The 23,599-nt window shown below is 43.0% G+C and overlaps 1 protein-coding gene across 1 annotated transcript; it reads left to right on the forward strand.

The window, feature by feature from the left end:
- The first annotated feature begins 1,676 nt into the window (after positions 1-1,676).
- Positions 1,677-15,350, forward strand: Tnfsf10 (TNF superfamily member 10). The gene is made up of 5 exons (XM_042678881.1): positions 1,677-1,852; positions 5,661-5,795; positions 8,550-8,592; positions 12,329-12,433; positions 14,832-15,350. The coding sequence occupies exons 1-5, from the start codon at positions 1,709-1,711 to the stop codon at positions 15,269-15,271; spliced, it is 867 nt and encodes a 288-aa protein (XP_042534815.1). The 5' UTR covers positions 1,677-1,708; the 3' UTR covers positions 15,272-15,350.
- Positions 15,351-23,599: the final 8,249 nt, after the last annotated feature.

Consider the following 23,599-nt stretch of genomic DNA (forward strand, 5'->3'; position numbering starts at 1 on the left):
CAGCTGAAGTGAATGTCCTCCCTCAAATAAAACAAAGTAATATTTTTAAAATCTAAGTGAAAGTGTTTTCTTTTTTGCTGGTATTCTCACTAGCTCAGCTTGCGTGTTCAGCTGATGCTCTACCACTTGAGCCATGCATCCAACCCTTATTTTTGCTGGTTATTTGAAGATGTAATCTCATGGATTTTTCTGTCTAAGCTGGCTTTAAACCTCTCCCCTCCAGATCTCAGCCTCCTGAATAGCCAAGATTACAGGCCTGAGATGCTAATAATTCAAAAGTGCTTCCTTTTTCTTGTCTTTTATTCTCCTTCCTTTCCTTCCTTCTTTTCTTCCCGTTTGTGTTGAACTAGGACTTGTCCTCAAGGTCTCAGGGTCTTACTTCGCATTTTGGCTCAAGCCTACTGCTCTACCATTTGAGCCCCAATTCCACTTCCCGCATTTTGGTTGTTAATTGGAGATAAGAGTATCATATACTTTCCTGCCCCAACTGGCTTTGAAACATGATTTTCAGATCTCAACCTGCTGAGTAGTTAGAATTACAGGTATATGCTACTGACACCGCATTCTTCTTTTTTTTAAGTGGCTGCATAATGTTATATCACTTTTTTTTTTTTTTTTTTTACCATTGGCAATGGACGTCCCAGTTGATTTCCCATAGTGAGCTTCTGACAAAATGCCAGTGTCTGTATGCTGTTCTCAGTAGGCCTGATTATATAAATGATAAGTAGAACCCAGGCAGTGAAGTTTTTAAAGGCTTTTCCAGAGGATTCCAAAGTCAACCAGGATTGAGAAACAATTCTGAACATACCACTGAAATGGTAAAGGGGTGTGTGTGTGTGTGTGTGTGTGTGTGTGTGTGTGTGTGTGTGTGTGTGTGTGTGTGTTGTGATTTAAACTTAAATTTCCCTCTGGGGCTGGGAAGGTGGTTCAGCACTTGCCTTGCATGCATGAGGCCCTGGGTTCAATTCTTCAGCACCACATACGCAAAAAGAAAAAAGCCAGAAGTGGCTCAAGTGGTAGAGTGCTAGCCTTGAGCTGAAAAGCTGAGGGACAGTGCCCAGGCCCAGAGTTCAGGCCCCACGACCAGACCTCCCCCCCCCCAAAAAAAAAAAATTTCCCTCGGGTTCTATCAAAATGAATGACTTGTCAACAGTGAATAGTAGAAAGCATGTGTCTTTTTGCCAAATAGTAAATTCCCTAAATCTTCTTAGAAATTTTCATTAAAACAGATGGAGGATCCAGGAAAGCTGTAAAGTTCCAAGTACTATATAGCTCTGGCTTGCTGTGTGTGTGTGTGGGGGGGGGAATGGTGTATAAAAAACAAATGCAGCCATTCCTACTCCTCAGAAATTGGAAGCTGGTGTGGGGAGGGAAGATAGCACCACATCTGTCTAGCCTGAAGCTGCTCGGATTGTGCCAGGGTCTGTGCAGAGCAGGAGGAAGCTGGTTGGACTTAATGTGTTTATTTAAGGTGTGTTTATCTGCTCCGTCTCTTGTGTAAGTACTAGATTAGAATCGTTGGGGGATGAACTTTCTGTTTTGTTTTTCTGTAGGGGTGTGTGTGTGTGTGTGCGCATGTGCGCGTGTGTGTGTGTGTGTGTGTGTGTATGTGTGGTGGTGGTGCTGGTCATTTCCTGGTCAGGAAACTAAACTAAAGAGAAGTTCATCCCTGCAAATGACTCGCTGGGAGACAGGCACAGGCAAGATCATGGCGTCCCTGCGGCCCCCAGCCGACCCCAGCCTCAGGCAGACGTTTGGGCTCATTCTGGTCTTCACCATACTCCTGCAGGTAGTCCTGCAGGCTTTCTCTGTGGCTGTGACATACATATACTTCTCCAGTGAGCTGAAGCAGGTGAGTACAATGCAGTCATCTCTCTTTCCTCGGTTCTCAGCCTGCTCTTTTTGGAAAGTTTTGTTGTGGATCTGTGGGTAGACTACAGGATTGTGAGGACCAAGTGCAGCTGAGGGGCCTGAGGATGGTTGTGGCTTTTGTCTTTGAAATGATCTGTGATTTGCAGTGTTAGCAATGGCACTCTTTGTGAGTGCTGTCTGAGTTATGCCCCCATTTTGTTTACTAGTACTGGGTTTTAGATCCAAGGTCTCAAGCTTGTTCTCTTTGTTCTCTACCACTTGAGCCATGCCCCAGTCCTACTTTTTGTTGTTATTTTGGAGATGGAGTCTCAAGGGCTCTTCTGCCCCGGATGGTCTCCTGAGTATCTAGGATTACAGGCATGAGCCATTAGTGATAGTCATGAACCTGGAAAGTTTTTAACACTTCACTGTACAAAGAGGTTTCTTTTTTTTTTTATTTTAATTTTAATTTTTTTATTGTGAAAATACTGTACAGAGGGGTTACAATTACATGGGCAAGATAATGAGTACATTTCTTATCAAGCATTGTAGCCTCCTCCTTTGTTTCCCCTTCCCATCCCTTTCCCTGCCCCCACACCTAATCCTCCCCCCCCCCACCACCAAAGTTGTAAAGTTTGTTTTGGACATAACGACTTGTACCCATCACAATGGGTCCACCTGTATCCACAAAGAGGTTTCTTTGTGACATTTACAACATAATTCCTCCATTGATGCTAATATATCTTAGACCCTCCTCCCTCCTTTTTTTTCTTAACAGCTTTCAGTGGGCTTCATACACTTATATTTTCATGTAGCATATACAATTCTGTACATATACACCCTGTAATATTCACTCCCAGCACACTCTCCTTTCTCCCTCTCCCCACTTGCTGGTGCCCCACTCCCAAGCAGAGCCCCCTTTTCCAGTCATGTTTGTAATTCTTCACAACCATCCTAGGAGACCAAGAGGAGGCAGGCAGGCACAGGAGAAAGATTATATGGTTTATTAGAGGGGCCATAGTTCCTGGGAAAGCAAGCACATGGTGTCTGTCCCTATCCAAGTGGCTAGTAGGTCTGGGGGCAGGTAGTGAGGTAGCTGTGTGCACAGGTGGGTCTGGGCAAAGAGAAAGAGTGGCCAGCTGTATGGCGGGAACTCCAGGTCTGGGTGGAGCTGAGGACCAGCGGTGGGGATAATGCTAACAATGTCATTATTTCAAATGGAGATTCTGCATATGAGGAAAATCATGCATTATTTATCTTTCTGAGCTCAGTTTATCTCACTTAACATGATAATCTGCCATTCTATCCATTTTATTGCAAATGCTATAATTCCATTCTTCTTTATTCTCTATTTCTCTCTCTCTCTCCTCCCACCCCCCCCCCCCCCCCCAGACTCACACACACCATTTTCTTAGTCCAGTCACTGGGTTAAGTACCAGGCAGTAGGCTTACTTAGGGCTTTCACTTGCTAGGCTGGGGTTCTTTCACTTGAACCACATCTCCAGTTGAGATTCTCTTAAATATTATTAAATAAGTAGGGGGAAAAAAACTTCACATCCACAAGCTGAGCTTTCCCAATCTAGCAGTTAAACTGAGATCAGATTCAGTCTTGAAATATCAGGTTTCTTTTCCTTCTGCACCTGTGGGTCATGGAAATATAAGCAGATCTTTGATGTATGTTTTGGGTCTATTGCTGAGGTGGCTCTGGGTTGGCAATTGTATGAGTGCAAAGGGCTGACATTGTAACTTCTCCTTGGACATGATGAGTGTGCCACAGCCAACGCCTGTAATAAAGTCACTATTTGAGCTATTTCCAAGTTCTAGACTCAGCATTTTATGGTTTCTGTAGAAGTTATTTGAACTTTTTCAAGTTCTATACTCAGCATTGGATGTTTCCTGTAGATATGACAGCAAATCAAATTTCTACTTTGCTCAGGGATGGTTCTGCTAAAAATGCAGGTCTGAATATGAGGAACAAGAGTTCATGTCGGTGCCTGTAATCCTAGCTGCTCAGGAGGCTGATCTGAGGCTCACAGCTGGAGGCCAGCCGGTCCCTGAGCCTCTCATCTCCAACTGACCACCAAAAAGCCAGAAGTGATGGTGTGGTTCAAGTGGTAAAGCTCTAGCCTTAAGGGAGAAAGCTAATTAAGAGCCTGAGGCTCTTCAAGTCCAGTACTGCCTATCCCCACACAAAAGTCAGAGAGTGTCACTTGTCTGTTAGGGAAATGCATGCCATGTACCTCATGTGAATTTGATTGTTCCAATTCAACTCCATCCTTAGATCTCTGCCTCCTGAGTAGTTAGGATTACAAGTGTGGGCCACTGTACCTGCATAACTGCTTCTGGTTTATTTCTCCGTGGCTGCCTGAGAACCTGTTGACCTCTATTGACCATTTTGTATAGCCTGAGAATGACATTATAAATATTCAAATTTCCCTTGGTAGGAAAAAGGAGTTCTAAAAGTATAAAAAATAATAAATAATAAAAAAAAGGAGTTCTGCCCTTGTTAAGATGTGTTGAATGTGTGCTTGTGGCAGGGGAGGGGAGCCGAGCAAGTGTTTGTTTAGGAGAGTTAGGATTTTGTTGACAGAAATGGAGCTATTACAAATGCTTACTTTCTAGCAAGAGGAAAACCTTACAATGGTATGCAGAGTTTCTGGCAGGCAAGTCACTAGGGAGTATGGGTAATTAATTGTTGAGCCCCATGCGAAGTTCCAGGGGCAGCCTATCTAGTTGCCACTGCCCTCAAAGGAAGAGAAATCACATCTGTTGCTAGAACTTACTGAGCTACCAGAGGGAAAACTAAGAAACAGGACATTCTGCTGGGTGCTGATGGCTCACACCTGGAATCCTAGCTACTCTGGAGACTGAGATCTGAGGATTGAAGTTCAAAGCCAGCTTGGGCAGAAAAGCCTATGAGACTCTATCTCTACTTAACCAGTTAAATGTCAGAAGTAGCGCTGCAGCTCAAGTTGTAGAGCACTATCTCCAAGCAAGAAAAGATAAGGGACAGCACCCAGGCCCTGAGTTCAAGCCCCAGTATTAAGACACACACACACACAGACACACACACAGACACACAGACACACACACACACACACACACACCAGAACATCGCCTCTGCTGCAAAGGGTTGCACAGACGGTATTGAAGATGTTAGCATTTAGGCTGTCTCCATTGCCTGCATGGTATTTAGTTGTGTTTTAGCTTTAGGGCGAGATAGATCCACACTTGTTAGAGCTGGAAGGGACCTCAGACATTACTGCAGGCAGCTCACAGGCAGAAGAGGAGAGCAAGAGGGATGGGGAGCTGGTGAGAGGTAGGGCAGAGAGGTCACTGTCCACTGGCATGCCTGGCCCACAGCTATACCCTTCCCCTACACCCACCTGCTTTCTTGTAGTCAATGGATGAAGGGTAGCATGGCGTTTCTCATTCACAGCATGGATTTATCCACAGTAGCAAAACTCAGTCTGATTCTCTGGTTCATTTCTGCTGTTGTCACTTCCACTTGTGTAAAGAGAAAAAGGCTGGGTACTGGGTACAGGAAGCTCACACCTGTAATCTTAGCTACTGAGATCTGAGGACTGTAGTTCAGAGTCAGCCTGGGCAGGAAAGTCTATAAGACTGGCACAAAGCGAGAAGTGGAGCTGTGCTCAAGTGGTAGAGTACCAGCCTTGAGCAAAAAAGCCAGGTGAGATTGAAATCCCTGAGATCAAACCCCAGAACTGGCATGAGAAAGGGAAGGAAGGAAGCAAGTAAGCAAGCAGAAAAATTATGTGGGCATCATGTTGTTTTACTTTTTCCCGCAGATGCAGGAGAAGTACTCCGAAAGTATCACAGCTTGCTTCTTAGAGGAAGCTGTCCCTTGGAGCTCCGGCAATGAAGGAGCAATGAACAGTCCGTGCTGGCTGGTAAAGCAGCAACTGGAGCACCTTGCTAGAAAGGTGGGTCATCTCACCAGCAGTGTATCTGGCCAGAGGAAAATGATATCAAGTGTAGACTTTGCATTTTGTAAATAAGGAAACGGAGGCCCAGTGTGTTGAAGCAAGTTCTTCAGATTTCATAGTCATGCACATAATCCAGACTTATACCCCCTCATCTAAGCCTTTTTATTTTATGAGGAAACAAGGTAATGTGTTCAAGGATTCTTAGTAATAAAGGATGGGTGTGATTTTTGTTTGCACTTAGAAAACAAAAGGGGACAGGAAACAAGGTAATGTGTTCAAGGATTCTTAGTAATAAAGGATGGGTGTGATTTTTGTTTGCACTTAGAAAACAAAAGGGGACAAGCTGGTGTTTTATCTTCTTCCTCGATCTCTGGAAGTAAATGCAACTTTATTTTTGTATGCATAGAAGAAGAAAGGGAAATGAGACACTTTAGGAACTTCAGTCAGTAAAATGACAAATTATAAGGCTAATCAGGAGGCTGAGATCTGAGAAACACAATTTGAAGCTAGCCCAGGCAGGAAAGTCCATGAGACTATTAGCTATACTTAACCGGCAGAGAGCTAGAATTGGAGGCATGGCTTAAGTGGTAGAGCACCAGTCTTGAAGGAAAAAAGCTAACTGTGAATCTGAGTTCAAGCCACAGTACCCACATCCACACAAAAACTATCGGTTTATGGAAGTTGTTAAAATAGGATCTCTGGCCAAAATACTGCATTTGATTTTACGAAATGTGGTTGTATAATGTTACTTTTAGATCAAATCAAATCAGCCTCTGGCTGCTTCCTTCTTCGTAAGATAAAGTTTAAAAATAGTTGTCTTTTATTCTCCCATAAAGGTCATTCTGTATAAATTAAGAAACCCCACACAGGCCAGCATTGGTAGGTATCTCCTATCTCCCAGGGAGGAGGCAGATGTGATTCTGATAGCCGTTGTATTTTGCTCTGTTTGCTCCTGGTCTATGGAGCAGAACTCAGATGTATCCTGTGATGCTATTTCCATAGGAAATGAAATCTATCTACCTGGGTACCCCAGAAACCCACTTGTTCCATGGCCAACCTAGAAGTAAAGGTGGGGAATGGATCACCCACCGCACACAGCTATACAGAAGCGGCTGGGACTGGAGTAGGGGAAGGAAGGGGAAAGGGGAAGGCCAGGTGGTGGAATTTTTAAGACAGAACCTGGAAGTCCCCTAAGTAGGGTGGAGGTGGGCAGGGTAAATCCAGCAACTTCTGAAGACTGGAGAAACTGAGGAGTGGGCTGAATGAAGACACAGCAAAATAAAACACCAGAAAGGGGGTACTGGGATGGGGTCAAGGGGAAAGGGGTAGATGAATAAAGAGGAGAAGAGGGGGAGAATGCAGTCAAGAATTCAATGTATATCCTACAAAATTAAGAAAAGCGAGGGAAGGGGTGGGTAGGAGAGGATCAGGTGAGAATGCTGAAAGGGGTGACATTGGTCAAAATACATTGTATGGAGACATTTTTAACTGTATGTTTTTTGGTCTTTTCTTCTATGGTGCTGGGGATCCAACCCAGGACAGTCACTTGCTAGGCAAGTGCTTTGCCCCTGAGTTACATCCCAGGCCTGGAGACATTTTTAAGTAGAGAAAGAAACTGGAATTCTGGTCTGTTAAGTAGCTTGAGCAGACCCTAGGGCTAATATCTACATCTCAGAGCTTGGATTCTCATTTGATCTTCCTCCTTTCCTTCTTCCTCTCTCCTCCTTCTTTCTCCTTTTTCCCTTATTCCCTCCCTTCCCTTCTTCTCTCCATCCCTCCCTTTTTTCTTCTTTCCTGTCTCAAATTTAGAGGAATGAGACAGAGAAATAGATGAGAGAGAGAGAGACAAAGACAGAGAGAGAGACAGAGAGAGAGAATACTCCTTCCTCTTCACTCTGCCTCCCCTCCTCCAGAGCCCAGGACTGATTGCAGTCCAGCCTTGAGGCAGAGTTGAAGCAGACAGCTTCACTTTGCAGTGGGTGTTCAGAAGAGGCATATTTGTGGCATCTGAAAAATTAGCAACAGTGATGGGAAACAGAGCGCTTGGGAATGGCAGAGCTGAATAAAGGCAGTTCAGGAGCTGTGACTGAGTTAAGTCAGATTCTGTTCCCTTAATACAAGCATTCAGCTTACACTTTCTTATTGGTTTTCCCTATTCATTGGTCCAATGTGGAGGCTACTAGATGTTCAGCAAAGGTGTGAGAAGATACTACCCGGATGTAGAATGTGTATGTTGTGCTTACCAGGACACACCTGTGATGTCTGTGGGTGTCATGAGGCTGAGGAAGCGTAAGGGTTAGGTCTGTCCAACAACTGCAAGCTGTTACACTGTGTTCTTCCCTCTCCACCTGATAACACATGCCCCACAAGAGTGAGCCATGGCATGTGGCTGTCCTGTCGTCTATGAGCCACATGGTGCCCTGGGGGGCATTAGACTGCCTTACTCTGGGAGACCTGAGAGAGATGTCCTCTTCCTCCTGTTGTGTGTTGAGTGTGACCTTCCAAAGACTTCATTCAGAGGCAGAACTTTCCCAGACAGAGGACCAAGTCTTGATCCACTGATCAAGGGATGTCTCTCTCAGTCTTCATCCCATTTACCCGCTCCACATAGAAGCCCTATGTTGAACAATGTAAGGCTTTCACAATGACCATCTTTGTGGAAATGTCCTATTAGATTTCAGCAAGAAGAGTTATAGGTATGCTGTCATAAGTAAAACATGTATTAACAAGCTTACTCAATACTGTTTGCAGATGGTTTTGAGAACCTTTGAGGAAACCACTCCTGCAATTCAAGGTAGTCATTTTTTGTTGTTGTCTTAATTTGCTATCACTGACCTCAGAGCAGGGTGCATGGCTTTCTGTCCTCCTTCTCTGCCCCAATCCAGACTATGGGCTATGTCATTCACTGTCTCAAGCCACTAACTGAATCTCCACAAAAAGCCAGAATTGCAGCTGTGGCTCAAGTGGTAGAGCACTAGCCTTAAGCAAAAAAGCTGAGGAACAGTGAGTGCCCAGGCCCTGAGTTCAAGCCCTAGGACTGGTACAAAAAGAACTAACAAACTGATAACCTGGCAAATGAACTGAATATGTAGTTGTCAAAAGAAGCACAAATAGCTGATAAATACATGAAAAAATGTTCAGCATCCTTAGCCATAAAAGAAATGCAAATCGCCGGGCGCTGGTGGCTCACGCCTGTAATCCTAGCTACTCAGGAGGCTGAGATCTGAGGATCGAGGTTCAAAGCCAGCCCGGGCAGGAGAGACCGTGAGACTCTTATCTCCAATAAACCACCAGAAAACCGGAAGTGGCGCTGTAGCTCAAGTGGTAGAGCACTCGCCTTGAGCTGAAGAGCTGAGGGACAGCGCCCAGGCCCAGAGTTCAAGCCCCACGACCGACAAAAAAAAAAAAAAAAAAAGAAATGCAAATCAAAACCACACAGAGATTCTATCTTATGCAAGAAGACAAAAAAAAAAAAAAAAAAGAACCAATTTTGGCAAGGATACAGGACAAAGGAACACTTATACACTGTGAATGGGACTTTATATTAGTTCAGCCACTATGGAAATCAGTGTGGAGGGTCTTCAAAAATTAAAATTAGGTCAGGCACTGGTGGCTCATGCCTGTAATCCTAGCTACTCAGGAGGCCGAGATCTGAGGATCTCTGTTCAAGGCCAGCCCAGGCAGGAAAGTCCATGAAACTCTTATCTCCAATAACACACCAGAAAACCAGAAGTGGCTCTGTGGCTCAAGTGGTTGAGTGCTAGCCTTGAGCTGAAGAGCTGAGGGACAGTGCCCAGGACCAGAGTTCAAGCCCTACAACCACCACTACCACCACCACCAACAACAACAATAAATAGAACTTCCACATAATCAGGCTACACCACCCCAGGGTCCAGATCCAACAGAATCTCAATCAGCACACAAGAAAGGTAATGCATAGTTGTGCTTTTCACAGAACTACTCATAATAGTCAAGTATGAAATCAGCGTTGGTGACTGTCAACAGACAAACAAATAAAGTGATACATACACACCCATACACACACACACATACACACAATGCAACATTATACAAGCATGAACAAATAATTAAATGCTATCATTTTTAAGAAATAAGGATGGAGCACTAAAGTTCAGACAGACAAATATCAAATGTTTTCTTTCATGTGTGGAATCTAGTTCCTCCCCCCACCCTCCAAAGGATGTGAAAGTAGAATAGGGACTATTTGGAGAGAGGGAAGAATGAGAGTGGGTGAATGTAATGAAAGTATATTTATATATGTATAAAATCAATTTGTACAATTAATGTTCAGCAATACAACTTTAAAAAAAAAAAGAAGCAGTTTTGCTCTATTGAAGGGTCTAGAACCTGGATGAGTGAAATGGCAGGAAGGCCAGCATGTATTGTTTAACTTTTTCCACCTTCTCGGAAGGATTTGCTCTGTCCATTTGTCTATCATCCCTCACTAATGATTTATGTCTCATCTATGCCAACTTTCTTACCCCATCTCTAACTCCACAGTTTTATCAAATTTCTCAGTTATTCGCTCAAGAGATTGTTGCTTTGAGGAGAATATGCTTCAACAGCAACAACAACAACAACAATAATGATAATAATTTATAAGTAACGCCAGGTTGAGGAAAGAGATTTCTCATTTTCCATTCATTCTTATTCAATAAAAATGTCCCACTTCCTTTTGGTCCCTTGTGCTGTCAGCCTAGATGAAGGCCGACTGCTCTGATCCTGACCAATGACACTCACCTGTTAGCCTAACTATTCCTTCTCTGCCATCACATGGCCCTCCCGCCATCTATCCCGTGAGCCATCCTATACATAAGAAACTGGCCTAACGTGGAACGTGGATCTCTTTGCTTTCCTGAACAACATGTCTTTCCATGTTCTGTGAGTCTCTAGGTTAACATTAGAGCTCCATTGTGTTGGCTCCTCTTTGAGTCTAGACCTGAATCCTGTAAGGCCCTGTCCCAGGCTGCACTGTGCCGCCTACCTCTGGCCTCTGCTTAGGCTGTGTGGGAATGTCTTTCTCCTATCCATGCCCACCTTCCTCACTCAGTGAAGTCAGTGGCTACTCCATGTAGGCCTGTATGGTATAAAGAGACGTCTTCTTTTTGCCAATATGAACTCAATGAATGAATATAATTTAATTTTTTTTTTTTTTTTGGTTTGACGTGGGGCTTGAACTCTGGGCCTGGGCGCTGTCCCTGAGCTCTTCGGTTCAAGGCAAGCACTCTACCACTTGAGCCACAATACCATTTCCCATTTTCTGGTGGTTAATTGGAGATAAGAGTCTCACAAACGTTCCTGCCCAGGCTGGCTTTGAACCACAATCCTCAGATCTCAGCCTTCTGAGTAGCTAGGATTACAGGCGTGAGCCACCGGTGCCTGGTGTAAGCTAATTTTTTAAAGAGAGAACTTTATTGTATTTGTAAGTTACTCTATGGTACTTTGGATGATGTCGATAATCTTACTTGTTCATTTATGCTCTGTTGTAAGCAACTTATTTACTCATACATTGAATTCTATAACCAGCAGGCCAATCCCTGTTCTTTTTGTGGCAATGGAGGGAATGTTGGGTGACTGTGGACATGTTACAGCATTTATGGACAATGGTTTATCACGGATCAGTAGCTTGCAAGATAGTGGAGATGATAAAAATTGGTATCACTATTTTTTTCTAAATATAACTCTGTGTGTGTGTGTGTGTGTGTGTGTGTGTGTGTGTGTGTGTGTGTGTGCTGGTACTGGGGCTAAAACTCAGGGCCTGAGCTTTTGTGCTCAAGACTAGCACTCTCTTGCATTTGAGCCACAGCTCCACTCCCAACTTTTCTGGTAATTAGAGATAAGAGTCTATGGACTTTCCTGCCTGCGCTGTCTTTAAACTGCAACCCTCAGATCTCAGCCTCCTGAGTAGTTAGGATTATAGGCATGAGCCATTGGTGCCATGCTCTAAATATATGTAAAGTAAAACGTTGCCAATACTTGGTTATTTGCACACTCTGAACTGCTTCACAGGATTATTACAAGTCTACAGTTTCTTTTTTCCTTCATTCCTTCTTTCCTTTCCTCTTTCTTTCTTTGAAAGTGTTCAGAAGCTTCACTTTGTTCTACTCTATTTGGAGCTTACCTCTATGACGCTGATAACTTATAATACATATTACTACCATTCTTTCTATCTACAGTACTTTTCAAATTAGACATTAATTAAATTAGATTGATTATTGTACTAAAATATGGGTTGTTCTGTGGCACTCAGAATCAACTCTGACAACAAAGCCAAGGGAAGAATTTTTTTGAAATAACTTGTTAACTTTTATCTGAAATATTTACACAGCTCTCTACAAATATGTATACAACAATCTACAAAATGATTGATTGCTGATTGATTCTTTCAGATACAAAAGTTACACAGAAGTAGCATAGGACATAGGTGCTGATAAGGCCTAATTTGCAGTAGCTGGGAACTGTACCATGTTCAAGAATGAGTTGTGACAGTGCTGTGATTTCTCTTTTAGAAAAGCAATACGGTTCTCCCTCTTTAATGAGAGAGCGAGGACCTCAGAAAGTGGCGGCTCACATCACCGGGACTTTTCGGAGAAGCAGTGTGCTCTCAGTGCCACGTAAGACACGGGCTGGGGTGGAGCTGGGTGCTACAGCACAAGGCCCTGGGCTTGATCTCCAGCCCCGAGAGAAACAAGTCTGACAACAAAGCCAACGGAAGAATTTTTTGAAATAGTTTTTTTTTAACTTGTATCTGAAATATTTATACAGCTATCCTCAAATATGTATACAGCAATCTACAAAATGATTGATTTCTGATCGATTGCTTTCAGATACAAAAGTTATACAGAAGTAGCATAGGATATATAATGGTATAAGGGGTCTCCATGTGATAGAATTTTGTCTTGGAAATTCCCAGGCTCAGCTCCATTGACTTTGCTCTTCCTTCTTTTTTCCTCCTCCCTCCCTCCCTCCCTCCCTCCCTTCCTTCCTTCCTTCCTTCCTTCCTTCCTTCCTTCCTTCCTTCCTTCCTTCCTTCCTTCCTTCCTTCCTTCCTTCCTTCCTTTCTTCCTTTCTCTCTCCCTCTCTCCCTCCCTCTGTCTCTGTCTACCTTTCCTATCTCCTCTGAATCTCACACTATCTTCTCATACCCTCTCTACCTTCCTTCTCCTTCTTTGTCTCTCTGTCTGTCTACCTGCCTATCTGTCTCTGTCCCTGGCCTTCTACCACTTTCCATGTTTATTCTTTCGCTGACACACTGGGAGCACCTAGTGGAAGTTATATAAAGTTGAATCACAGGAAACATTTGACTTGCAAATCACTTCACTTACAGAAACATCTCACCAAAATGTCAGTTTCCCACAACGATGTTAAGTCTGATTATTGTCTAGAGAGCCAGGTGTGAACATAGCGCTGTGATACAGCCCATAGTCTGGTGCTGTAAATACTCAAGTTGGAACTTAGCTCCATCTCACCTAGATGCCTGTGTAGTGTGATTTAAGAAGCCAACTCCAGATTCTTTACATTCAGAGACAATCATAAGATTGAAGATGACCAGTACAAGCAAATAGTCTGAGTTAAGTACTCAATAATAGTTTTATTTATCTATTTTTCTGCCTCTACTAGGACTTGCTCAAGGTTGGAGCTCTACTTTTTGAGCTCTAATCTGTTGTTTTTTTAATTTTTTGGTGGTTAACTAGAAATAAGGGTCTCATGGATTTTTTTTGCCCAAGCTGGCTTCAAACTGTGGATCTCAGCTGCTCAAGCTAGGCTCACAGGCATGAGCCACAGACACTCAGCTCACCTTTATTGTGACGAAGGGCTTTGCCCCATGTTAAGGTAATTTCAGACATCAGTTATAGATGAAAAGGTTCTGTTCTATGAGTTCATTTTCTGGAAGCTTGCCTTCTGAATTCATGTTTTAGAAACCATTAGCATGTTCTTCCCATCTTCCCACAAGTAAGCACAGCAATACTACTATTTGTGATTCATCAACAAATTTGATAATAATTTGACACTCTCAAAAGGCTTAGTTTTGCACCAATCAATGGAGATGAAGGCTAAGTTAGGGCTCTTTTTCATTCAGACATTTTGGCAGCTATAGTATGAAGGAACCAAGGGTCTTTAATTCTGTACTCCTTAATCCTTTTTCTCTTTCTTCCTTCCTTCCTTTCTTTCTCCCTCTTTCTTTCTTTCTTTCTTTTTCTTTCTTTCTTTCTCTTTCCTTCCTTCCCTTTCTTCTTTCTTTCTTTTTCTGGTCCTGGGGCTTGAACTCAGGACCTGGTTGCTATTCCCCTCCCCCTTCTCTCTCTCCTCCTCTTCCTCCTCCTCCTCCTCCTCCTCCTCCTCCTCCTCCTCCTCCTCCTCCTCCTTCTTCTTCTCCTTGTAGGTCATGGGGCTTGAACTCAGAGCCTGAGCTCTGTCCCTGAGCTCTTTCGCTCAAAGCTAATGCTCTACCAGGTTGAGCCACAGCTGCACTTCCTGTCCTTTCTTATTTTGGATTGTGGATGCCGCCTGGCTGGCTGGCACCTTTGCCTGAAAGGCTGAGGACACATTCAAAAAGTCCTAAAGAAATAGTGAGAAAGCCCGAGCTTTGACCTTAAGAAAGCAAGACACCATTGCTCGGGTTCCTTTCTGAAGTCTGCATTTCCAGCTTCCAGCACAGGAAAGAAAGAAGTCAGACGTTCAGGATGGGAGCTTTGTCCATGGGGAAAAGCTGCCCTCTGGCTGCCCACGCTGCCATTCGGAGCTGAGTAGGACAGGTGTGACTTCGACTGCAGGTGAGGTGCAGGTCCTCTAGGGACCTCCTGTAGGTCATGCTGACTCAGGAGCTCCTTCAGTTGTGCATGAGTAGATTCCATCACCCACATGAGGCTGAAAGAGCAAGGCGTTTGGCATGAGAGTGAAATCCTCCGCAAGCTCATCAGACATTGACTGTTCAGAGCTTGCCAGGGATTCCTCGTCTTTCTGCACTGCTCCACATTCTCCCTGTTCACTTGCTCTTTGCTTCTCATGCAGACTCCAAGAATGACACGACCTTGGGTCAGAAGATAAAGTCCTGGGAATCATCAAGAAAGGGTCATTCCTTCCTAAGCAATTTACACTTGAGGAATGGAGAGCTGATCATCCACAAAGCAGGCCTCTATTACATCTATTCCCAAGTGTACTTCCGATTTCAAGAACCGGAAGAATCTCCCAAAACAGGTTCTAGAAAGAGAGTCAAACAGATGGTTCAATATATTTACAAGAACACAAGCTACCCTGACCCGATCTTGCTGATGAAAAGTGCTAGAAATAGTTGCTGGGCCAAAGATTCCGAATACGGACTCTATTCTATCTATCAAGGGGGAGTATTTGAACTTAAGGAAAATGACCGGATTTTTGTCTCTGTGACTAATGAAAGTTTGATTGACTTGGACCAAGAAGCTAGTTATTTTGGAGTGTTTTTAGTTGGATAAATGACCTGTACAAGTAAAAGAAAAGACAAAAACAACAATAACAACAGCAACAACAACAACAACAAGCCAGGTGCTAGTGCTCATACCACTAACCCTAGCTCAGGAGGCTAAGATCTAAGAATTGCAGTTCAAAGCCAGCCCAGATAGAAAAGACTGGGAAACTCTTCTCTCCAATAATCCAGCAAAAGGCCAGAAGTGATGGTGTGGCTCAAGTGGTAGAACACCATCCTTGAGCAAAAATGCTAAGGGACAACGCCTAGGCCCAGGGTCCAATGAGACTGTGGGGAGCAAAGGTACCCCAGTTCCAACAGCAAAACAAAATAAACAAAAACAACCAACACCTTCAAAATGATCATTCATCTGTTGAGATATTAGCCTATGGAAATGTTACAATAATTCTCACAAAGAAAGACAATCGGAATACAACATCCCTAACCAAGAAATCAGATCAGATGTGGTGACGGTTGTCTTTAAGATGGATGTGAACCATGAGGTTTCAACTACACTCACCAGCCTCGCCAGACATTCTCTTTGGAGATGGTGGACACTTTCGGAGGGGCCTGACCGGAAATAGGTCATGTCTTGTAAAGCTAGACCTGCTCCTCAGTTCTGTCCTCTCCCCCTGCTATCCAGCACCCTGATTTTCTACCTCACTTTGGGCAAAGAATCAAATGAGCCAAGACTAAGGATCCAAAAAACCAAAAATCTCTGAGAATCTGAGCTAATGTAAATAATTCTCCTATGCAAGTTGTTCTCTCAGGTATTTTTTTAAACCATGGAAAGTTATGCCACTTGAATTGGATGGAAATCAGCAAATGCCACTAAAGAGAGTGTTGTAATATCTGAGTTGCTATTCACTGGCAGAAAGTTCCTCCTATTGTCTAGCCTCAGGCCTTCCTGCTGTTGGGAATTTACTCTCTCCCCTGAACCCCCTTTTCCCTGGGAAAAGAATATCCATGGGAACAAAAATGTGAAATCAGAAAACAGAACAAAATTATTGATGAAGGACAAAACCTCTTGGTAAAGAAAAAACCCCAGACAAAGGCTGACAAGTGCTCAGCCTTTGCCCTTCCTCCAACCTTGCTAAAAAGCAAAAGAACATTTCACTCAAGTTTACCAAGCTGGCAGCTTTGCTGAAGGCTACTGACAACCTTGAGGCTTATCACCAGCTGCACTGAGTGGCTGTGTTAGTCAGGAGCTTATAATAACAATCACTTCTGTAATAGTGTCAATAGCACTGATAGTATGATCATGCTGACCAAGTCAAGCTTATGTCCTGCTTATGCTCCTGTGACTCGAGGCTGTTTTGCTGCTGTAACCTTGCTGGCTTGCCTCAGTAGCAAGGCCTTGAGCCCACAGGTGACATCACCCCTGTCCTCCAATTGAAAAGCACCACGGAGTGGTCTCACTGTGGGTGGCCTATCGCAAATTATCACGTATGATATATACCATAAAGAACAAATGAATTTAAAGGTCATATAACCATAACCGATGAAAATGTGCCAACCTACCTTGTATGGCTCAGCTATGTAACTCTATGTAACCTACCTCTATAAAAACCCATCCTACCCTGAGCTTGGGGCCATTCTCCTACTTTCCTGGTAGGAGGAAGCGGACCTTGCGCGGCTGTAATAAAGTTCCCAGCTCCTTTAACTGGGTGTCTCAAAGTCTCTTTTGGATCTGGGATATAATAATTGTCACTGCATCCAAGTGAAGGTTTGTGAAGTTTCCCTCTGAAAGTTGGGACTCTTCACTTAGGGTCCTTGAGTTTGATTGCAGAAGAAGAAGAAATGGCCATTACTTTTCAATAAAATAACATGGTAGTACAACATTACATGCTTGTGTTTGTGTGGTTCACACTACTACAATGTGAAAAGGGCTTCTAATCTTACTTTCAATGTACACCTTATAGAAGGAAGAGAGAAACTGTCATTTATATCAGCATATATTAGATTGTACAAAGTAAGGGCTTTCATCGTGATATTTCCATACAAGTATATAATGGACTTATTCATATCTTATTAATATCTTCTTTTCTTTTCTTTCTTTCTTTTTCTTTCTTTCTTTCAGTCTCTGTCTTCCCCCTTTCTCTTCCTCCCTCCCTCCTACCTTCCTTCCTACCTACCTTCCTTCCTTCCCTCCTTTCCTTTATTCCTTCCTTCCCTCCCTTTTCTCCCTCCCTCCCTCCCTCCCTTTCTCCCTTTCTCCCTCTCCCTCTCTCTCTGTGTTGAATATTATGAAATACTGACATAGTATGTACTGACATAGAGTGTTATTAACTATTGACATGATATTGAATATTGAACTATTAAATAAAAATACATTGAATGTAATTGTGCTGTGAAATAATATGAAATGTTAAGCTGTAAAATGAGGAGTTAGGAGTTAGAAGTTAGAACTAAGTAATGGGTAGATAAGAACACACCCAGAAAGCCTGCAGAGCCACCACCAACGCAACCAGCCCTCATCCATAACCAGAGTCAGCCAGAGACAAGCCAGCTCCGCCCTCATCCATAACTAGACCTGACCAGAAGCTAAGCTGTCACCAAGACAGCCCTGGTAATCAGACATGGCCAGAAAGGAAGGGCCAGCCTAAAGCATATAAAAACCCAGGGCAGCAGAGACACAGCAAGACAGCCTCCCCAGGAGGTGACCACGTGGGACCGACCCTCTGCTGGATCCGCCCTGGCAAGGCAGCTGCATCTCCCTGCAGCAATTCAGAACAGCCCTTAGGACACCCTCAGAGGACTCCCCATGACCTCCACATGAGCTTCCCTGGGTGTGGGGCATGCTTAGTAGGCTAGGCCTAGGAGTCCGTTATTGGTATGGCTGGTATTTGAAGTGCTTGAATCAATTGAGTGAAGTCTAAGAGTGTTGCCATTGATATGCAAACTCGGCACACACTCTCTTTCCTTTCTGCCAGTATTAAGCTTTAACTCAGGCCCTCTCATTCTTGCTTAGCTTTTCTGCTCAAGGCTGGTTCTCTACCACTTGAGCTATACCTCTATGTGTGACTTTTTGCTGGTAAATGGGAGATAAGAGTTTCTCAGATTTGTCTTCTCAAGCGTCTTCAAAAAATGATTCTGCCACATCCTGGTAGCTCATTCCTGCAATTCTAGTTGCTTAAGAGGCTGATATCTGAGAGTCATGGTTCAAAACCAGCCTGGGCAGGAAAACCCATGAGACCCTCATCTCCAAATAACCACCAAAATGTTGAAAATGGAGCTGTGGTTCAAGTGGTAAAGCATTAGCCTTTAGTAAAAAAGCTCTGGGACAGTGCCCAGGCCCTGAGTTCAAGCCCCACAACCAGAAAAAAAAATACAAACAAGAGCAACAACGAATGGTGTTTCTTAGATCTCATTCTCCTGTGCACAAAGGATTGCAGGCATAAGCCACAAGTGCTTGGCTCTTGTTGATTCATTTGTGTTTTGGACTGCTGTTTGAATTCAAGGGCTAGCTTTCTTTAGGCAAGCACTCTACTAGCAAGGCGCAAAGCCCTCCCCTTCCATTTTCACGGCCTTAGTTGCATTGTTTTGGTTTGTGTTATTTCTCCCTGGCCTCCATAAATGAGAGGAAGCATGTGATACCTGCCTTTCTAAGTCTCGCTCATTTCACTTCACGTGATGATCTCCACTTCCTTCTATCCATTTTCCCCAAAACAGCACAATCTCATTCCTCTTCAATGACTGAAAATTTCCCTCCAGTTTTAACTTTCTAAAAATATTTCAACATCAATTAATTGTAGAGAGAAGCTTCATTAGGGTATTTACAACATGCATATTAAGTATTACCCTTTCTTAATCCTTCTCCCCACTCATTTTGAACAGTTTTTGACCAGTTTCACTATTTTCATACATATACATATTTTCATACATACATTTTATATATGCTGTTTTCATACATAGACATAATGTACTCCTATACTATTCATCTCTGTCAACCATTCCTTTGTTGCTATTCCCATTCTTGTTCCTCTCCCAAGCAGCCCCCCCCCCCTTAGTTTTAGAAGAATACTGAGATTTGAACTCTAGGCTTCTTACTTGCTAGGCAGGTACTCTTATGTCTGAGCCACACCTTCAGCCCTATTTTTGAGATAAAGCCTCATTTTCTGCCCAGACAGTGCCTGAGCATGAGCTACCTATGTTAGGCATCCTGTGATAGCTGTATGACAGGTATGCACCAGGGTGTCCAAATTTTATCCTCCAGAATAGCTAGGATTACAGGCATGAGCCACTAGCATCCAGTTCAAGCAGTCTCCCATTCACAGTCATGCATATACATGTGTGTGCACAGGTGTGCATGTACGTGTGTGTACATACACAGATGTATATTTTATGCATAGATTCTGAAGATGAGGCAAAAACATACAATCATTTAACACCCCTAGTTTCAGCTGTTTTCCTTCAAACAACACAACTCCATTCTTCTATATGACTGAATCATGTTCCATCACACACACACACACACACACACACACACACACACGCATATATGTATACTATGGTTTCTTTATCCAATCATCACTTGTAAATAGCATAGCGTTATTGTAAACAGTGTTGCTGTGCAGGTATCTCTCTTGTATGCTGACTTAAGAGTCTTTTGGATATATTCCCAAGAGTGGTACAGCAGGATCATATGCAAGATCTAGTTTTTGGTTTCTTGAGGAACCTCCATATTGACTTCCATAGCAGGTGGACTAATTTACATCCCTACCCTCAGTGTATAAAGGTCCTTTCCCTTCCATCTTCTCTCAGCATTTGTTCTTGTTCATTTTCTTGATTATGACCATTCTGACTGGTATCAGATGGAATCTTCTCATGTTGACGTGTGTTTCCTTTATGGTTAAGGATGTTGAATATTTCATGTATTTATTGAGTCGATTGTTTCTTATTATGCTCAGTGTATCAATTCTTTCTTTCATGGTTAATGCTTTTATTATCAGTGGAATTGTGTTCCTAGAAAGATATGATGAAGCCCTACTCCCTGTACCTCACAGATCAGAACCTAATTTGTAAGTATAATCGTTACAAATATAACTAGTTAGGATGGAATTGGATATTAACACAGAAGGACCAGTGTCTCCACTAAAAGAAGGAAAATTGGGTGCAGAGACATCCAGAAGGAACACTGGTGGGAACAGACAAAGATTGAGAGATGCAGTTGCAAGTCAAAGAACATCAGAGTCTGTTTTTTGTTTGATTTGTTTTTTTAAATTTTTTTTTTTTTATTTTTTGTGTCAGTACTGGAGCTTGAACTCAGGGCTTCACACTCTCCCTCAGCTTTTTTTGGGGGGGGTGGGGGTCCGGTCGTGGGGCCTGAACTCTGGGCCTGGGCACTGTCCCTCAGCGCTTCAGCTCAAGGCTAAGCACTCTACCACTTGAGCCACAGCACCACTTTCGGCTTTTTTCTTATGTGGTGCTGAGGAATCGAACCCAGGGCCTCATTTATGCAAGGCAAGTGCTCTACCACTGAGCCACCTTCCCAGCCCGCCCTCAGCTTTTTTTCAGGTAACTTAAGTTACACCTCCACTTCTGGAGGTGTATTGGAGATAAGAGTTTCCCAGATTTGTCTGATCAGGCTGGCTTTGAACTACAATCCTCAGATCTCAGTATCCTGAATAGCTAGGATTATAGACGTGAGTCACCAGTGCCCAATTTAAATGTCTCTGCTATTGTATGCAAAGTTATATAGCTGTTTCTTTTTTCCTATTGTTCTAGTTTTCTGTCATATCTATATCATCCTTTTAAAAAAGGGTTGTGGTCATATCTATAAAGCACAGGATCTTCTGTTTTAGTCGTTTTTCAGCACATAGTTCATAGTTCACATTGTCAGGTAACCATCATTACCACCACTTGTGTACAGAATGCTTTCATCCCCCAAACTGAAACACGGTACACACTAAACAGCAGCATCAGGTTGGTCCCTCCACCAGCACCTGGTAGCCCCATTCTGTTTATGTCTCTGAATATACCTAGGTCGGGGAGTTCTACTAAACTTGTCCTCCTGTGTTTTGCATTATTGCTCTTAGCATAATGGCTTAAGGCTCATTGGTGTTGTGGCATGTGATCAATTTCCTCAACCTTTAATAATAATGGAGAGGTTTTTGAATCTCATTTTAAAGTTGGCCAACCACCAGACTTCTACATCTGGATGAGTACTGTCCATCAAAAGAAGAAGATAGTGATCAAAATCCCAAAGAACAGCCACCAACCAAGATACCAGAGGCCACTAGTTCAATTGATGGAAATATAGATGAAAAGATAAATAATTCCTTGATCAAGATGAAATGTGACATCAAGTTTCCTTTAAAAACAAAAAAAAGAGTCAAGTTGGAAAGTGGTGGCTCACACCTGTAATCCTAGCTACTTGGGAGGCTGAGATCTGAGGATTGTGGTTTGAAGCCAGCCCAGGCAGGAAAGTCTATAAGACTCTTATCTCCAATAAACCACCAAAAAGCTGGAAATGGAGCTGTGGCTCAAGTTTTAGAGTGCTAGCCTTGGGCAAAAAACTCAGTGACAGCACCTAGGTCATGAGTTAAAGCCCCAGGACCAACCAATCAGCACTCCGCCCTCCTCCGCCCCCCCTCCCCCCATTATCCCAGAGCATGAGAAGCATAAAAATATGGTAGGCTTATCGTCCAATTCTGTGACTATTACTGCGCCCCCTGGTGGATGCCTTCCGCCTCCAACACTAAATCCAAAATAGTTGGTGTTTTCTCTAAGTTCAGTGAACTTTAGAATGGTGTGGAGAGCTTAAAACAGATTTCTAGAGCCCAATCTGAGGTTAGATTCCATGCATTTGGATTGGCAGGCACCTGACATCTAGCATCTTTGAGAAGTCTGAGATGATGCTTATGCATTATGGGGGGTATCTTCTTTTATTCATTAAAAAATTCAAAACAATAAAGCCATCTGTATTTATGGGGTACAAAATATGTTATTCATTGATGCAATGTGGGATAATTGAGCTAAGCTAACATCAACTCAATATCTGGGGAGTAAAAGCATCTGAAATTTACTCTACTGAAATACACGCCACAATATATCTTTCAGTCCCCTCCCCTGACTTCCTCCTGTTTAACTGAAGATTCCTACCCATGGACCACTGTCTCCCCTTTGCATCCGCTCTCAGCCTCTCTCAGCCTCTAGGAACCCAATTCTGTGAACTCTATCATTGCAGATTATACAAATAAGTGAGCACAGGAAGCGTCTCTCTTTCCATGCCTACTTTGTTTCTCTTAGCATAATCTCCTCCAATTCCATCCGTATTGACACAAATGACATTTCTTTCCTTTTTAAGGCTGACTAGAATTCCATCATATGTGTGTATATATATATATATATATATATATATATATATATACATATACATATATATATATATCACATTGTCTTTATCCACTGATAGTTAAGTTGGTTCTATATCTTGGCTATAGTGAATTGTACTGCATTCAATGTAAGAGTGCAGATCTCTCTTTCATATACTGACTTCAAATCTTTTGAGTACAGTCATGGTTTAAATATAAAATGTGCCTTACAGACTTCTGTGTTGAACACTGCCTCTGGCAGTATTTTTGGAGGTGGTGGAAACTTTAGGAGAGGAAGATGCTGACGGTCTCTGGGGGGAAAGGAGGGGGAGTGTCCTCCGGGACTGTGGCTTGCTCGGTCCTGGTTTATCAGGTAAACATGAGTACTCTACTACAGAATCTCTGTTCTGGTTCCATCCTGTAGGTACTGTATTTCTCTGTGTCATCTGTATCGCAGTGTCTGTTTCTGTCTGTCCATGTCTCCTCTCTCTCTGTCTCTCTGTCTCTCTCCATGTGTGTCTATCTCTCCGTGTGTGTATTTGTGACTTTCTCTCTAGATATATATCTATCTCTCCATATGTATGTCTCCATCTCCCCATGTGTTTCTGAGGCTCTCTCTCCCTGCTTTCCAGTAGCCATGAAGTGAAGAAACTCCTCTACATGTTCCTGTTTCCATGATGGACTGGAATCTGAAACCATGAGCTAAAATAAATGTTTCCTCCCTTAAGTTGTTTGTGTCTGGTATTGTGTCAAGACAATAAGAAAGTTAATGAACACAGGTAAATGCACAAAGCAGGACTGCTGACTTACAGGAAATCCTATTTTTAGTTTAGTGAGAAATCTCCAAATGGTTTTCCCAAGATCTGGACTAAGTTACATTCCCAATGAGGTACTTGGAATGCTTTTACTCCACATCCTTGTCAGCACGTCTTATTCTATGTCCAGATTCTGTGTATGTGTGTGTGTGTGTGTGTGTGTGTGTGCACGTGTGCATGCACACGCAGAACAATACTGGGGCTTGA

The sequence above is a fragment of the Dipodomys spectabilis genome, unplaced genomic scaffold (assembly GCF_019054845.1).
Source record: "Dipodomys spectabilis isolate Male_0828 unplaced genomic scaffold, ASM1905484v1 ptg000050l, whole genome shotgun sequence".
NCBI lineage: Eukaryota > Metazoa > Chordata > Mammalia > Rodentia > Heteromyidae > Dipodomys > Dipodomys spectabilis.